Source organism: Penicillium canescens, assembly GCF_028828765.1.
Source record: "Penicillium canescens strain IBT 15451 chromosome Unknown utg000003l_segment0_segment0, whole genome shotgun sequence".
Lineage (NCBI taxonomy): Eukaryota > Fungi > Ascomycota > Eurotiomycetes > Eurotiales > Aspergillaceae > Penicillium > Penicillium canescens.
Window position 1 is genome coordinate 3,595,922 of NW_026703965.1, and position 17,259 is coordinate 3,613,180.

Consider the following 17,259-nt stretch of genomic DNA (forward strand, 5'->3'; position numbering starts at 1 on the left):
ATGACAGATCAATATGACCCGAAATACAAGGCACCGGAAGGAGCCCACCTTGATGGACTAGCCCGTGTGAAGGCTATATACATCCACCCCGTCAAGTCATGCGGACCTGTCGAGGTAGACCGAGCTTTGCTCACCAAGGCTGGCTTTAAGTACGATAGGTCTTTCGCACTGGCAACTGAGATGCCTCAACCAGAAGCTCCTACACTGTCAGAATGGCGTTTCATCAGCCAGCGCACCAAACCAAACATGGCTCTCATCAAGACAGAATTATGGCTGCCAACCAAGGACAGCAATCCAGACGACCCGTTAGTTCAATCAGGTGGGTGTGTGGTCTTGACATTTCCAGACCCAGATATGCCGGACTGGACTACTCGACTTGAGACACTTTTCCGTACATGGAGCCTCTCCGCTACGCCCCAGGTATCCTTCATTGTGCCTCTCCAAATCACAGCGACTCAGATGGACCGGCTTCATATGAGGATGAAAACGTTCCGCATACATTCCCGTGACGCAAAGGGCCTTGATATGGGAGAAGTACCTTCAGTTGCATCTGCCTTGCCCAAGCTGAAGAAGTTTCTGCGAATCCCCAAGGATCAGAGTCTCACGCTGTTGGGGTGCACTCCAGATACCCTCGTACGTACCGATAAGAACCTCGCACCACTTCAGTACATCGGCACCCCAGCCGTACACGGTTACACAGACCAGCAGCCTGTCAATATTAACAGTTTGTCTTCGGTACATGCTGTGTCGTCACTTCTTCCCCCAGAGAACCAACCTTTGAATGCAGTTCGCTTCCGGGCAAACATATGGATCACAAACACCCCCGCCTATGAAGAAGAGACGTGGAAACGCTGCCGCATAATGCCTAAACGAGCCAAACTTCGTAGCATTGAGGAGCCACGCGCCAGTGTAGCTCCCGTGCTATCAGTTGTTTGCCGCACATCTCGATGCACTATGCCGAACGTCAACACCAACACGGGAACATTCGATGCGGATATTCCTCCCCCAGAGAAAAAGAAAGGCAAACCTCAGCCAAGCACAACATTAGTCGAGCACCGTACGATTGAGACTGGAAACAAGGCGGCACTCGGTTACCTCGGCATGCACTGTGTTCCCGAAGATCGGAACTTGATGGAGGCCGAAGAGCAAAATATGGGGTTGTATGTCGAAGTCGGCGACGAGATTGAGGTCCTTGAACGCGGAGTACATCTTTACGGGTCTACGGGAAATGATTATTAGCATCGTTCAACTCGGCTTTCAGATGGGCATACAACCCAGCCCTGGAAGGGACATGATGACTTTGCGTGGGAGTATGCGAGAATGCAATTCAGGAATCCTTAAACGCCACCAGGGAGAGGCTACCCCGCCTATGTGCGGCTGTGCTGTACCCGCAGGCTGTGCTTACAATGTCGCCTCTCGGGCCTGGGATGTGTGCGCATGATGTAAATATTTTGATAGGAGGGGGCGAGGAGATACTGATGATTGCAAAAGCCTCTGAATGTATAGAATATCTACTCTTCGTTGGGAGGGTCGAATATAGATGCTGATATGGTGAGATCTGTGGTTTGATCACCAAAGCTAGACCTGCGACAATTCACTAAATTGGACTTGCGGGACCTTGATTGACTTCTTTTCTTTGGTCCATGTGCTACACCAAATTACTAGTCGTTCGTTGGGTATCGAACAATCCGCAGTCTTGCAAGGGTCCCCGGGTGATCGATTACTCCGGGCTTTTATCCTTCAAAAGTTTGGTGATCAATAGTGGCGCCAATTAAACTATTCCGTTTGTAATTGGTAATTGGTAATTAGGGTTGGAAAATAGCGAGTAGAAAAAGGGAAAAAAAAAAAAAAAAGGACAAAAATTAGAGTTAGACAGAGGAACGGAGTGAAACATACTCGGGTCAAGACCTGTGTGATCCAAAGACTTCCAGGGTTACTGTGAATAGCCTTATTTCGATGAACTGCCACTCGCAAATATGCAAGCCAACAAAATAAAATAAGCCGTGATTCAATATACGCGCTGTAATACATATTCTTTGAATTCTGCAAGTAGTGTATCAGTCAGTCTCAATTTTTCTCGGTGGCGGGATAACCGATTTTCAGCCCTTACAAAAGCAAATACTACCCTCGACAAATAAAGTGGCAGTAGAGGGCCTCGCCGAGCAAGGCCGGATGATCCCCACATCTATGCAAGACGCAAGCCTAAATAGCTTCATTGGAGCGAGACCCCTGAACGGGGTCCTCGTAACAATACATGCCAACGGTAAACATTTCAGGTCAGCCGATTTCAATGGGGCGCCTTAACTGAGATCAAATCTGACATACCTCGAATAATAAATAAATCAGGCAAAATATATAGCAAAAAGAGATTTATTTATACCAGGGCCAAGGCCGTTTAGCTTTGATGGCCACTTTCATAACGCATCTGAGGAGCCTGAGTGATATCAAACCAGAATGAATTTGTTTCCCACCACGCGGGGACTCTTACTTGCAGCTATCTTGAGCTGCTTGTTTGCTTCAGTGGAAGCGTCCAAAGACTCCCTAAGAAAGCATGCAAGGCCAACCTTTACATTTGACGAGCTTTGGGATCTTGAAAAGACCTTTTGGGATGCTTTCCTCTACCCTGCAAATCTGAAGCAAACACAGGGAAATTCATCTAGCATTTTCGCCTCCGATGTAAGGCATAACATAACGCCTTCGAAACTCTTTTTAGATGATCATCGAATATTTCTCACAAATCATAGGTTCAAGGACGTGTTGACATTACCCGCACCTTCGATGGAGATGAGCTCAACCGCGAATACATCTTCGGCCTCTTTTCGGATCCAGTGCACGTCAGCCTTGTCGGTGTTCCGATCGCATATAACATAACCCAGTTCGCCGCCAATGACAACATCGCCTCTGCAACCACGGTGGTAACCTTCAACGCAACCACCTTCGGAGTTCTCATCCCCGTCACAATCGATACCTGGATCGAGTTCAACCCAGACGGAAAGATTGCTCAATATGACGCCGTGTTCCGCTGGTTCGAGTACCTAGTCGACTTCCTGATCGGAGGTGTGGCAACGAAGATCAATGCTACCTCGCCTGACCAAGCTGTCGCATATGTGGCTGATCTATTAGCAAAGACAATTTGCGAGACCCATGAACAGCATTGCACAGGGTCAAATCAGCAGTATACTGACACTACTGCTTGCTACGACTTTTTGACCAAAACCGCACGATTTGGCAAGAGCTATGAGTTGGGTCGGAATACATTGCTGTGTCGTGAGGTTCATGAGCATATGGTGCAGTATCGGCCCGAAATCCACTGTGCGCACATCGGACCCGGTGGTGGTGGATACTGCGTTGATGATATGAGTTACGGACAGACTGTGCTACAAAGATACTTTAATGATTCGTGGATACCATTTGGGTATGGCACAGATCAAAATCTGTGGTTAGCCAACTGAGAGAACTCAACTAGCTGAATGTTCGCGAGCTGTCATAAATGTACTGAATTTGAATCACAACGCCGCCAAATAGCAAAATGTCTTCAACATACCTTACAGGGTGTTCTCGTGTTTGTTACAAACCCCACATGATCATATAAAATCAAACTTGCGTTTTAACTCCACTGCATGAGCCTAAATAAAGCTCCTTACACAGATCTTCTGCCGATTTCTATTATGGGGGCAGCTGCTACACTATAGTGGTCGCGTGACCAGCCCTCGGGGAAAGGCAGACAACTTAAGTACACAAAACTCAAATGGTGATCAGCGTTCGTTTCATCTATGTTGCGTGCTATGTCACATTAGGAACGAGATCATTGGAACATCCACGGGGCCCCTTGTTTGTTAAAACCAAAAACAAGGTTCTTGGCTTATCACGAGTCTAACGTGGTCCTACGGGGAATTATGCAAGCAAGGGGCTTTCAAAGCTGCTGTATACAGCTTGAAGCTTGATCAATGATATCATATAACACACCTTATCGATAAAGTCTCCGGTGTTTTCAACCTTGTTTTGGAAAGTGCGCGTACCCTACATTCCAATCCCTTCGCATGCCCGTTCCTAGCCGTCTTCCATTTGTCCTAGCTTGCAATCCTCCGACACAGACCGAGTGATATTTCTATTCCCCACACAAAGCACGTCAGTTGGAGCCTTTTAGAGTGTTCATAGTTAAAGGAGATTTAAAACAGGGGTTCGATATCATAACACAGCATAGTGGACCCATGAGAGTGATCTCATTAACTTGCACTTATGTTAGGTCAAATCATCAGATTCCCGGTCCAATTGCACAATCAGCTAGATGGCTCCGCCTGAATAACCAACTTCCAAAGATGTGAGGCAAAGTTGCCGGTTATAAGCCGCGAATCCCAGAAGTTACATGCCAGCCTTATAATCCAAGACGTATGGAAATTCTTCCCGTCACCTGGTTGGCCTCTAACATGGATTTGTTCATCCCTTCCAACAACTTGGACCTCCCTTGACAGTCATCGAGCAATGTGACAGAAATTAATTAGAGGTGCAAACATATGTAGTTATAACCGATAGGTCGGCCGTCTAAATCTGATTCTGTCTTGTCTCACATGCTATGTCATTCAACCTGACAGAATACAATCAAAATGGAGACCAGACACTCTTGCAGCAGCAACTCACGAACTGGGAGCGAAGCCCAAATACACTTATGTCCTGAAAAGTTTGATGGTATCTCAACTGAAGGGGAAAGTCTACCTCCGGTGGATGGAGGAATCCAAGCATGGATGTTTCTGGCAGCATGTGTTATGCTTGAGGCTCTTATATGGGGTAACACATGACAAGTTTCAATTATGAAGAACACGCTAACTAACTGCAATATAGGATTCGCCTTCGCTTTTGGTGTGTTTGAAAAATACTATCGGGACCTTGAAGATTTCCAGGACTCTGATATGGTGGCTGTTATTGGAACATGTGCTACGGTTCGAGTACAAAATCCTCTCCTTGCCCACCTGCTAATGATTCACACAGGGAATCTCCTATTTGAGCTGTCCCGTTGTAATTATTGCAATGATTCTCATCCCCAAGATGGGCCGATGGTTTTCTATCATAGGATTAACCATCATGTGCTTTTCCCTAGCTTTGGGATCATTCTCAAAGAACATTACCCACCTTATTCTATCACAAGGTGTCGGATTTGGAGTCGGTGGCTGTATAGCATACAGCCCTTCAATTCTCTACATGAGTGAATGGTTCGTCAGACGAAGAGGACTTGCATTCGGCATAGTCTGGGCTGGATCAGGGGTATCTGGTCTCGCCTTTCCGATCGGCCTGGAGAAACTCTTGTCGAATTTTGGATTCCAAACCACTCTGAGAGTGATCTCCGTTCTCATTTTTGTTCTAGCTGCTCCGCTCTTATACTTCCACAAACCACGCCTTCCAGTTTCTAAAACAATCGGCTACCATCGTCTCAACTTCCGATTCCTTCTCAACAAGGTATTTGTCATCTATCAGATTGGCAACATCATGGAGGCTCTGGGATTTTTCCTACCGGGCATATATCTCCCAACATACGCCCGCAATATCGGAGGCTCTAGTTTTATATCCTCGCTCACGGTGATGCTTCTAAATCTAGCGTCTGTGTTCGGCAGCGTGACCATGGGCCATCTAGCAGATCGATACCATGTAATCACCTGCATTACGATCTCCACCGTTGGCAGTACGCTGGCAGTGTTATTCCTCTGGGGATTTTCTTCAACAATTCCAACTTTGTTGGTATTCAGTGTTGCATACGGATTATTTGCAGGATGTTTCTCAGCTACATGGTCGGGAATCACGAATGAGGTCCAACGAGTCGACCCAACCGCCGATGCGACCATAATATTTTCAGTCATTGCTTTTGGGCGAGGAATTGGCAATGTCGTTAGCGGCCCTTTCAGCGAGGCTTTGCTTCGCACAGACCCCTTGAAGGATTCTCTTGTCGGGGGGTATGGGAGTGGATACGGTCTCGTCATCTTATGTACGGGACTGAGCGCTCTATTGAGCGGGATATGTATAGTTGCGCATCACATGAAATGTATATAGATGGACTCGGTGTATATTTATGTACATGATTGATGGCGGATTCTATAGGATGAAACATGGGATGGATATTGTGTGTTTAGCCGATACTTGCTGTTTCTTCTTTTTTTCAGATCCTGTGTTTCCTACGTCGCTCATCTACTACTTTCCCCAGGCTCGTCAAGCTTGGATACTCTAGATTTTTTATAGGCAGCAGAATTTTAAAATTAAACTTGAGAAGTTCGATCAATCACTGTAAAGAACGTATTTTGTAGTCAAGGACCTTGTTATCCGCTCTCATCCGAACAGCTAAAAAAGAAATGCAACAACCTAGAATTTGCTACCTTGTGGGACCGAAGCTTCATTATGATTCAATTAGAGAATATAACTTCTTTAGTAAGGTATAATTGTCTTAAATATTCCATGAGGTTCCAGATCTTTTAGGATGCAACTGTGAACTTTCGGAGTCTACGACGCCATGATCCACACCAAGCCGGGTATCCCGAACCTCCCCAACTGCAGTTAGCACCTCAAATCTTGAGCTCCACGTTTCCCGAAACTTTATTGTGATGATAGGCAGCGAATTGATCTGGCCTGTTGAGATATGCAACGGTATACGTCATTTGACGAAAATATAGCTATATCATTGAACACCATAGTTGCCTTTCTCCAGTATTCCACGCGCAATCCCTGCCGTTTACCTCTATGACGCTAGCAAGAAAAGGACTACCGGTTATCTTCCAGCTTCATTTCGCCTGATTTGTGAGAATCTTGCCGCATTCGTCGCTAGGCGCGATCATGACTCGAGAAGACTTATGCGAACTTCGTGGTGGAGTAGTATAAAACAGTGCCCGGGTACGGACGACGTAGCAAAGCTTTCTTCTCTCCCACATACATCTCCCTCAAACTTGTACACATTAAAGTGACGTAAAGAGAGATGCGTTTCCTCAACTTGGTTAGCCTTGTCTTGGCCGGAGCTACTGCCTCCTCTGCGGCAAACTGTTCTTGCTCGCCCTCAGATTCTGACGCTGGGGTTCTGCAATTCGCCTGGGGTTTGGCCAACTTCATCGGCGGCTACTACAACTCCACCGTGGACTCCAACTTCCCTTCCAGCTCGAGAAACGCGTCTATTGTGGGATACAAGAGGATCCTCCAGGGTCTCTCAAACCAGAACACCCTCGCGATTGAAGCTGTTGAGAAGGTCGGCGCCAAGGTATCCAGCTTCCAGCAGCCCACCTGCAGCTTCACGTACCCCCAGGTCAACACTACCTCGGCCTGGGCTCACTGGGCCTATCAATTCGAGTCTACTGTCACTGGTGGCTTCATCGGTCTTGCTGGCTACACCCAGACCCCCGAGGTTACCTTCCTCATGGCCCGCCTGGCTGCTGAGTACAACGGCCATGCTACTTTCATTGGTAGCCGAGTGAACTCTACCCTCTTTGCCGATAACTCCACTTCTTTGGTGTCGGCATACGGTCCCAACCAGATCCTCTCAAAGCGCAACGAGACTGGTAGCCTCGGCCTGTACCTCGGTGACTGCCTCACTGCTCCAACCAGTCCTTGCGGCACCCTGAGGATCGGCCCCTTGGATGCTACTCCCAGCTCCTCTGCCGGTCCCAGCGCCACTGCTTTTGCCAAGAAGCACCACTAAGGGGAGAGTGGTTGTTCCACAGTGTATGATATCTTGATAAGTTCTGTCTGTGAAGGAGGAGGAATAGTGGCGAGATATAATGATTCGGGGGATTTAGAATAATGGATGTTTAGGACAGACCATTTCAGCCCTACAAACAGTAATGATAAAAAAACGCATGAAGAAAGTGGCGGCGGCTGAACAACATATTGAAAAGTAACAATTCATTTTTAGATTACCTCAGCCTTCATCTTCCTCATGAGTTCAGGTTTTCTCAAATTTTCGACTATTCCTACTGTAACCCCGCATATGGCTCGGCGTGGCCCGAATACGAGCAGGCAATGACACGATAGCACGTTGCAAGGATTGTACCTCATCCCACCTCCAGGGTTTACCAAACTGAATTTTATCCAAGCCTCTCAATTCTAAAGAATCCGGCCAGATAGATTACCACTCATGTCTCGAAAGTCTGCCAACCCGGACTTGGTTCTTCCCCGACTGGACGAGGATGCCCTGGAGCGGAAGCGCGTCCTCAACATCCTAGCCCAAAGAAGATATCGTAAGTGGTGCCCTTTAGCCAAAGTATGGCCATCACTAAGGTACAACAGGCAAAAGGAAAAGGGAGCGGATCCAAGCTCTGGAATCGCGTGGTGCAAATCATACAGAGGCCCCTCAGGTCGTACCGTCGGCTCCAGCCACGGCCCAGCGTGAACCTCAGGCGCGACACGCCCAGGTTGTCCCAGCTGATTCCATGGAAATTGAACTTGGATTGGCCTCTGTTATTCAGTCGGCGGATGAAGCAATACAAGTAAACAATCAGAATCCCGCAATCATCCCAGTTTTTCCTCAGACACCCTCGTCCGATCTCACAGCGATGAATCCAATATACTCTAAAACGCTATTGGATGACCTTCCTTTTGAAGATTCAATATACCGATATACGCCAGCACTAGAATGGGAAAATCAAGAATACCAAGACGCGATGACGAGCGAACCCAAAACCCAGTTCCTAGGCAGTCTTCCCAACAACTTAGACTCCAATTTCGACATATCTACAGAACTGCAAAACTACGACGCGTCCTTCTTCAACTTCCCCGATGATCGCATGCTAGAAGTCCCCTCCTTGACTCTACTCAATGCCGCAATGAAAGTCGCACAGCGACTAAATGTCACGGAGCTCATATGGGACATGACAGCTACCAGCCCATTTTTCCAACGGAATGTTTCTCAACTATCTAGCACATCGCTACCATCCTTGGATAGCCTGGGATCGTCACCAGAAAAGTCCTCAGCAAGTTCTGCCCAAATGACGGATCTGCCGGAATTTGATGAGCTACCATCCCATCTTCAACCAACACCTACCCAGCGCCTTATCCCGCACCATCCAATCCTAGACCTCCTACCCTGGCCTGGCGCGCGGGATAAGTTGATTCAAGTGTTTAATCTTCCTATCGACATGCGTCCAAAAAGCGCACAGGATCAGTTAGGTCTCGTGAGGCTGGTATATGATATGGAGGATCCTGGTGGCGAGGGTGTCAATATTCGGGGACAGGATCCGTTTTCACCAGTCGAGTGGGAAATTGGTCAGTTGATGTTTGAGAGATGGTGGTGGGCATTCGAGAGCAGTGTTGTCGAGAGTAGTAATTACCTTAGGAGGAAAAGAGGAGAGAGGGCTTTGGCTTTCTAAGGGTATGTCATTTGACGAATGGATAGCAGACCAAAGCAGTCATTTCGAATAGAACTGAAAACACCCCAAAACGAACTCTTCTTCTGAAATACAAGATGGTAGCTGCTGTCAAGATCACTCGGCAGCATTAAGTGCCTTCCCAGCCTTATACAACGCCCAGATCGGAAGCGAAATACTCCAAGCCCAAACACCTGTCCGCAGATAACTCGCCGCCTCCGATCGGACACCCATATAAAGGGCCGTGTATAAGATTCGCGCACCGAGGTACTCAACTGCCAAAGTATTCATATCCTTCGCTGGGAGATTCGCCAGGTTTCCTGCAAGCTGTGGGAAGCATGCGCGTTAGGACAAGGCATCCAATATAAGGAGTCTAAATGTATCACTGAATATAACCTACCATTGCAGCTGCAAACATCGGAAGTCCCTCCATAGCGTTCAAGTGTGCGCCACGGGCTCTGGCAAGTTTGTCCCATACTTGGGCTGAGATTTGACCTTTCAGGGTGGAGAGGTTTTCTCGAGGCCTTTTGGGTTGATTAGCGGCGTTGTCTCGATATAGGTCTGAGTGTATACTTCGGAATGACATACAGGATATTGCTCGATTGGCCCCTTGCATTGGCCATCATCTTTACCAAGTAATACCCGTGTGGAGCAATACCGAGGCCATAGGCGGCGATGATTGATGGGATGGAGTAGTTGCTGGTGGACATAGTGGAATACGTCTCGAGGTGAGAACCGGTACAGTGTTTGAATTGAATTGAATTGGTCTTTCTTATGAGAGATGTTTCTATTATTTCTTACGTCGTTCTAGTCTTCTTTTATGTATACATAGTCGGGGCAGACATAACGTTATTGTCGTTGACTCTACTCATTAGCTACAGACATGTTGCACACAGAGCGAATATCATCAATATCTGAAAGAGAAAAGCCTATAGTACACACGAGGAAACCCAATCATATTGCAGCATTCTGGATACGAATACGAGCATAACGTTATGTTGGCCCAAAGCGGGTAGACATGTATGACGTCATCTATAGAATAACGCATGAGAGTAAGATTTGTGCATTCTTGAGAATTTTCCCTCTAAATAACATGCATACTTCTCTATGATGCCCTAACAAGAGACAGATAATGATCAAATATTTACAGTGCAGTAAAAGGTCCCTTCTGCTGAAGGCTATCAATGCGCCCGAGCAAAAACTCAAGATGCCTATAAGCCGCACCAGGGACATACTGTGGGATCTCATGACCAGAGCCATAGACAGTACTAAAGGTAAGACCACGCTCAGTATGCGCCGTGCCCAGAATACCAGCACCAGCATCAGCAGTCCAAGGCGTACTCGAACGTCCGTTCGCAATCCGATCCAGAGCATCAGTATACGGCACGAAGAACGGCTCAATGGGAGGCTTTTGGAAGCCCTGTTTTCCATTCCAGGTCATGTTTTGGATAGTAGCTAGTGATCCATTTGCGAAGAGGAGGTAGTCATACCATCCGTGGCCGAGGAGGACGTTATTCGTGCGCTCGATGACGCTGGGCAGGGGGCCTAATCCGCTGGGGACTGAGCCATCGCCATTGGGGAAGATGTCGCCTCCGCAGACTGCGTAGTTTGTTGGTGGGATGTGGAGGGCCTTTTGGACGGCGGATTCGTTGAAGTAGTTGTTTGGTCCGCCCGCTAGGGATGGGAAGCCCATTTCGTCCCAGAGGAAGGGGCAGAAGTCTGTTAGGTGGTACATGTTGAAGCAGGGGTTGATGTAGGTTGCTGCTTTTACTACTTGATCCCAGACGTCACAACCGTGCTTGCTTGGGTCTGGCGCGACTGGGAAGTCCTTGGGCGGGGGGAAGGTTAGGGCTTTGTTTAGGAATTTGGTGTAGCCGCATTCGTCGTTGCGCTTGTTTATTTCTTTCATGAATGTCTCGTTGAGACCGAAGACATTGGAGAAGTAGTTCAATGCTGGGACGGCCGGAGCTGAGGGGGAGTTAGTGGTGATGCGTTTAGTAGGAAGATCGCAGTACTCACCATAGATCAAAACATTATCTTCGTTGATAGACGGATCATTGATTTGAATGCCCTTTAAATTGAAATGCGTCTTGTCGTTGCGATCTAACATCCCAGAAGCAATATAGGGAATGTATTGACCGGCATAGCTCTCTCCGGTGATATAAACCTTGTAGCCCTGCATGCTGAAGGTTTCAATGAATCGCTTCCAGAAATCATTGAACTGATTCGCGACATCAATTTCGTTCTGTACCGTAGCTGGGCCAGGCGAGAAGCCAGTGCCGGCAGGTTGGTCAATGTAGACAACATTGGTCAATTTGGTCCACGAGTAAGGATTCCGCACAGGCTCATACACGCCGGATTGCCACAGGAAGGGACCATTCTCCTGCAGCAGACCATCGAGAGAACTACACCCTGGGCCTCCATTCAGCCAAATGGTAATCTAAAAGAGAATGAGAACTGGTTCAGCGGAGCATCGGATGCCGACATACCTCCTTCTCCGCAGCCGGGTTGGTAGATGGGAAAAACCAGAAGAACAAGCTGGAGTTTCCATGAGGTGTGTTGGACAGCAGACCGGAGTAACTTTCACCGATATCGAAAGGCACTTGAGGAAAGTTTGTGCCATTGACGAGGAACTCTAGTCAACGTCAGTCTCTTCTGTTAATGTTGCATCCATTGACAGATTGTCCCGACTTACTCTCTGTCTTTTGGTTCAGATACTGAGGTTCAGTCTGACTAGAAGCCACTTCTCTCTTGCGAATATTCCTAGCTGACTGTTTCAAAGATGCGGCCTTGCGGTGTGGACTCTGCAAAGCAGCGACCGCAGCCACTAATAGTGTAAAAGGTGCCAAAACCAACATCGTGAGATATTCCTGTTCAACTCCAAGCAGACACCCTAATTCGCGAGGCTATTCCATCTATTTAACGAGTCCCATGTTGTTTTCTTTTGACCTTGCACGATGCAGATCAATTTCTTGCTGGAGATTACCGCACCACCAAGCTTTGCCGATGAAGCTAGAGTGCTCCACATCGTCTGGCGGTGATATCCGCCGTGAAACAGTCATTCGTCGGTGCCAAGCGGGGTAACGCGGTGGCCTAGAGTGATTGCAACGTTGCCAGTTATAACTAGGAAGGTGACATGCTAATTGATGGCGTCATGCCTGAAATTGAGGGTCTTGTTAATGGAGAAAACTATAACTCCGACGGAGTCCAGGTTCGTGTGCATATTGCGCCTCGGTTAGATAGCTGTTCTTCGCTAACGGGTCTTATTCGGGGGGCCGTTGGATGCGAGGAAACGAAGCAAGGGAAGCCGACTCTTGGTTCATCGCTGCTTTAGTAAAAGTAGGACCCTTTTATTCCACAATGAACTCCAATTCGCGCGACTCGGCGGGAACTACCCGTTGATATCCGGGTTGCCGACATGCTAAGCATTTGACCGAAAAAGCACCAACCACGGACATTTTAGACCAGTAATATTAACCCTTGAGTTGGCATGATCTTAGCGAATGAAGTCTTGATTCCTTCGGCCTAATATGGCATGATCTTTGCAGGGCTGCCCAAGTCGGAAGCTGGGAAAGTTGACATGTAATTTAGAATCTAGCAAGACTTAGTACACTCTAAATTGCGTTATAAATATACCGAGCAACAAAATGCTTGTCCCTTCCATAAAGAAACGCATCCTCTCATATTTTCTCTTTGATGCGCACTCCAATACAGCGCTGCTGTCCCAGGAAGGCGAAGCCTTCTTATCGCTAGACTGAGCGTAGATTCGACCTGAATATTGCTAGCATCGAAATGTAAGATCAGACACTGGTGCATTGTATACCAAAAGCCATAAATAGGCGATCCAGTGGTAGGCTATCACTCCCATATCTTCGTCCCCGTATTCCGCGAGCGGGTGGAATAATCAATACGAGTTCCCCTGCCCTGCATAAAAACACTTCCCCGCTAACACGACATGGGTGTCCAAGCCGAGGATATGTTTGCTTTTGGGTAATCAGATGACCAAAGCCACCTGCAGCGTGTTGGTAGGCAGTTGTCGATTTCGGATATCGGAGCCGACGTTCTGTATCTCGAATTCGGGCTTTAGACCGACGAAAGTACTGTAATTCTTAGCTTCTTGCGGGGTTTAGATATCTTTCACATGAAGAGGGGAGCAACCATCTGGGAAGCTCAAAGCTAAAATCAAAACCAAATCCAAGAGTAAAGGCAAAGTAAAGCCAAGTTCCTGATCGTGGGGTAATATGCACACGAAAGACGGCACTCCGCATTTCTTACCGGTCGCGTTGCGAGTACATGTACACATGGATAGATTCATGGCACGTGGAAGACGGGGTTGTCAGATATAGTGGGACTGGCTGATATTTGGCGTTAGCATCACGGGGAAAAGAAGGTGGAACGTAACAGGTGATCATAAAGGGTCCAAGGGGTCCAAAATTTGGTTTGGCTGTGCGAGTCGGAGATGTCTCACGGAGTCTGGGGAACTTGGGGATACACAGAATGGGGAGGATCGGCGTTGTGTAACGCGTGGCATTCTTGATCGGCGCTGGGAGCTTTGGCATTAGCATATGCAAATTATCAGGTGAGAATCTCATGAAAGGGCCAAGATGCTTGGCTGGTCGCTGGGCATGTCGATGATCAGGTGGAAACATACGAGTGTCATATATTCCACAAAGTAAACACAGTAGTGATATATTGACAAAGACCTATATTAAACACCTAAAAGCACCTAGAGGGAAACAAAACAGCCTCTGGTATCATAAAATCACAATAACCAAAATCCAATGAGCATTTACCAAGGGGGAAAAAAAAGCCCCCCAGAAACCAACACCAAACCCCGAATTCCAAGTGCATCCAGGTATCCCATTATCCAAGCATCGTAAAATTGCATAAGAATCATAAAGGAGCATGTCGTGAGGTCGTCAAGTAAACAGTTGGAAGACGAAAGCTCTAGGCAGTGCTGCGGCGCTTCTTCAAGCGCAGACTGATCCTCTTCTTAAGCGAGGAGAACGGGTTTGACAGCGGACGGTTGTAGAATGGGTCATTTTTGAAATCTTCGTCCGTGAATTTCTGTAACAGAATTAGGAAATGCCATTTGAGGACAGGACAGAAAAACATACCGTTCCTGGCAGGCGCATGAAATTGCCAGAGAAATCATTCATCATGTTAGAGCCCTCTTCGTAAGTATACTCCTGACCGCTCCGGTCCGTAGTTCCGGGAGGGTAAAAAGCGACCCCATCCAATGGACGGTGGCTGTTCAAGGCATCCGCAATCTTGTGATGCGGCGTAGCCCGGAGGGCCTCGGCGTTTGATTCCTTAACAGCTTCAAGTGGGCTGTATTGACTGACACGGTTGCGTTCGGGACGGGCAGCATCGTAAGGGCCCTCATGGTGATAAGAGAACATGGAAACATCGTCTAGTTTATCGATGATATCGGGTTGCACAAGCTGCGAGTGCCGCGATGGCTTGTGGGTGTTGTGAGTAGTGCGGCGGCGTCGAGGCACAGATGGGTCCTGGCTGCGTCTCGGCTCTACCGGATAATGTTCGGGTGTGCCGGAATACCAGATCGACGGGGCAGAGTTTACTGACTCCGAGCGCGACCGTCGGGAGTAGGTGGATGGAGCTGGAGACATGTAGCGGGCGTATGGATTGTTGCTGGCCATACTTGAACTCATGCTTGGGGCCCGATCCGATGTGTCATATTGGTTCAAAGGGTGGTGAGGATGGTGGCGCGAAGCCATGGACATACAGTCAACAGCCATTTGTGAGGTTCCAGAGGATTTGGGAAAGAAGAAAGGTGCAAGGCGAAGTAGGGGAAGTGTGAATGTATGCAGATCACAAGATACAAGTATAAGTCACAAGTTTAGAACAAGTGGGGCTGAGCTGTGCGCTCGTACAGCGGCTGAATGATCTGAGTAGAATGAAGAGATGTATAGAAAATCGAGAAATGCAGAAGTAGAAGTAAAGAAGGGACATAGGGAAGCTACGACTGTGACGTGACGTCTTGCGCAGCCATGGAGCCCATCAGACTTTATCCGAGTTTAGTTCGCGCGCTAGAATTTTCATCGGTCCTTGACTTTACCAATTATCGCCTAGTACCACCCGTCGACATGGATGTAAGCCCCAGATTTCCGTGGGTCTCGCTTATTGAGGCTTAGTGCTGGACCCTGTCTAGTCTTCCTCTCTCTGGTTCGAGTGATATCATCCCGGTAAGCCCGTATGGACTCAGGCACTTGCGCCACTACTCCAATAATCTGATATTTTGTGCCCTGAGAAGAATGGAAGGTAATATTTTTTGACTATAGTGACCTCAGTTTCCATCTAGCTCAAGACATCCCATAATTCAACATACATAAAGACTAAAAGTCATGCAAGGTTGACGTTGCATCCACATTCGAGACTTCCACGTACTGATCGACTCCTATGACGATATCCCCTCCGTCCCTTCATCCACTCCCTCCACTACATCCAATCCGCCGACTTGTTTCGAAATGATCTGCTCATCGTAATTCCACGTGAAATATCGAGGTCTCATCGCCAGTTTGGCTAAGACTTCAGTGTTCATTTCCGGGACTCCCGACCGATGACTCGCTCATTAGGATTTAAGCTTATTACTAGGGACCCGGCCCCTTAGTAGGGTCAAAGTAACACCCCCTGGCGTGGTCTAGATCCGGGATTAGATTGTCTCCCCTTGCTCGTCTGAGTCAACCATGCCAATAATGGACTGCTTTTTATTGGATAATTCCCCGTGTAAGTTCTATTCTCACCGCTTGTTCCTTGCCTCTTAGTACTATTTTTATCACCACATTTATGTTTTGATGGACTAGCATTGATTGGAAGGGTCTCGAGTACGGACCTAGAGTACAGATAAAATGCATTTGTGTTCTTGCAATAATGATGTTTTCCACCTATTAAATCCCTTGGATGATAATGCCAGTAGTTACCCGCAGCTGGACAGAATACTACATAGAATATTCCCAGGATGACCGCATTGGGTGTATGGTTCCACCTAACCATCTAACGTACACTTCCTTTATAACATTGATCATATTCTGCATAAATTCTAGCGAGGAAATATCAAGTTCCCCAAAACATTTGATTTGGTACGTGTAAGGTCACTATGTCCACCCTTTCGGACAATGTATCTCTACAAACTCGTGCTTTATAGGAAGTGTCAGACAGAGCAACGATGTAACTCCTGACGAACGGGGCCGCTTAATTGAGGCAGACTAAGCAATCAATCCACTCTTGATCTCAACTATAGTATTTGCCAACATATTCCCTAGCCCTCAGTCCTAAATCGTTGGATTCTTTTCCTCGACGATTCGATATTCCAATAACGCCTTTACCATCCCCCTCCACGACCACCCCAACCGCCCCCTCGACCACCCCATCCACCACCGCCATGCCCACCATTACCCCGGCCTCCACCACCATATCCACCCCCACCATAGCCACCACCGCCATATCCTCCACCGTAACCACCACCACCGTGTCCTCCACCATAGCCACCAGGACCGCCGTGGTCCGAAGAATCTGCGGCATTTGTAGCAGCCACATCACGAGTGACGATGTCTTCCGCTTTTCTTTCGAGGTCGCCCCAGACTTTCGTTCATTCAGAAGTTGCTGTATCAATATTTGTGTGCTATGATCACTTACCCTGTGGATTACGGTCGACGAGGATGTTTCTTTCGCCTGCGAGGCCACCGTCATCGTCTTTCGTTCATTTAGAAGTTGCTGCAACAATGTTTGCGTACTATGATCACTTACCCTTTGGAACAGGACTCGCCAGGGCGAGAAGCGTCATGCTGAGGAACAGTACAAGACCGCCTGACTTCATTTTGTTGGGATAGTGTTTGCTTATAATTGTTATCAAAGTTCATAGATAAGGAGCATTCACCATGGGTCTTACCAAGATAGACTGCAGTATCTG

The 17,259-nt window shown here is 47.7% G+C and overlaps 8 protein-coding genes across 8 annotated transcripts; 4 read left to right on the plus strand and 4 right to left on the minus strand.

The window, feature by feature from the left end:
* On the plus strand, window positions 1-1,239 carry N7446_004811 (uncharacterized protein; the record flags this gene model as incomplete). Its single annotated transcript, XM_058513559.1, has 1 exon — window positions 1-1,239. The coding sequence occupies one exon, from the start codon at window positions 1-3 to the stop codon at window positions 1,237-1,239; it is 1,239 nt and encodes a 412-aa protein (XP_058374888.1).
* Window positions 1,240-2,454: 1,215 nt separating this feature from the next.
* N7446_004812 (uncharacterized protein) lies at window positions 2,455-3,452 on the plus strand (the record flags this gene model as incomplete). The annotated part of the gene is made up of 2 exons (XM_058513560.1): window positions 2,455-2,676; window positions 2,745-3,452. 2 exons carry the CDS (start codon window positions 2,455-2,457, stop codon window positions 3,450-3,452), a joined length of 930 nt encoding a protein of 309 aa, XP_058374889.1.
* A 3,500-nt stretch (window positions 3,453-6,952) lies between these two features.
* Window positions 6,953-7,666, plus strand: N7446_004813 (uncharacterized protein; the record flags this gene model as incomplete). The annotated part of the gene is made up of 1 exon (XM_058513561.1): window positions 6,953-7,666. One exon carries the CDS (start codon window positions 6,953-6,955, stop codon window positions 7,664-7,666), a length of 714 nt encoding a protein of 237 aa, XP_058374890.1.
* Window positions 7,667-8,101: 435 nt separating this feature from the next.
* Window positions 8,102-9,332, plus strand: N7446_004814 (uncharacterized protein; the record flags this gene model as incomplete). Its single annotated transcript, XM_058513562.1, has 2 exons — window positions 8,102-8,204; window positions 8,254-9,332. 2 exons carry the CDS (start codon window positions 8,102-8,104, stop codon window positions 9,330-9,332), a joined length of 1,182 nt encoding a protein of 393 aa, XP_058374891.1.
* A 114-nt stretch (window positions 9,333-9,446) lies between these two features.
* On the minus strand, window positions 9,447-10,039 carry N7446_004815 (uncharacterized protein; the record flags this gene model as incomplete). Its single annotated transcript, XM_058513563.1, has 3 exons — window positions 9,447-9,656; window positions 9,730-9,853; window positions 9,918-10,039. The coding sequence occupies 3 exons, from the start codon at window positions 10,037-10,039 to the stop codon at window positions 9,447-9,449; spliced, it is 456 nt and encodes a 151-aa protein (XP_058374892.1).
* Window positions 10,040-10,473: 434 nt separating this feature from the next.
* Window positions 10,474-12,187, minus strand: cpdS (uncharacterized protein; the record flags this gene model as incomplete). The annotated part of the gene is made up of 4 exons (XM_058513564.1): window positions 10,474-11,297; window positions 11,349-11,769; window positions 11,819-11,964; window positions 12,025-12,187. The coding sequence occupies 4 exons, from the start codon at window positions 12,185-12,187 to the stop codon at window positions 10,474-10,476; spliced, it is 1,554 nt and encodes a 517-aa protein (XP_058374893.1).
* Window positions 12,188-14,276: 2,089 nt separating this feature from the next.
* N7446_004817 (uncharacterized protein) lies at window positions 14,277-15,088 on the minus strand (the record flags this gene model as incomplete). The annotated part of the gene is made up of 2 exons (XM_058513565.1): window positions 14,277-14,396; window positions 14,447-15,088. 2 exons carry the CDS (start codon window positions 15,086-15,088, stop codon window positions 14,277-14,279), a joined length of 762 nt encoding a protein of 253 aa, XP_058374894.1.
* Window positions 15,089-16,671: 1,583 nt separating this feature from the next.
* N7446_004818 (uncharacterized protein) lies at window positions 16,672-17,166 on the minus strand (the record flags this gene model as incomplete). Its single annotated transcript, XM_058513566.1, has 3 exons — window positions 16,672-16,931; window positions 16,986-17,042; window positions 17,097-17,166. The coding sequence occupies 3 exons, from the start codon at window positions 17,164-17,166 to the stop codon at window positions 16,672-16,674; spliced, it is 387 nt and encodes a 128-aa protein (XP_058374895.1).
* Window positions 17,167-17,259: the final 93 nt, after the last annotated feature.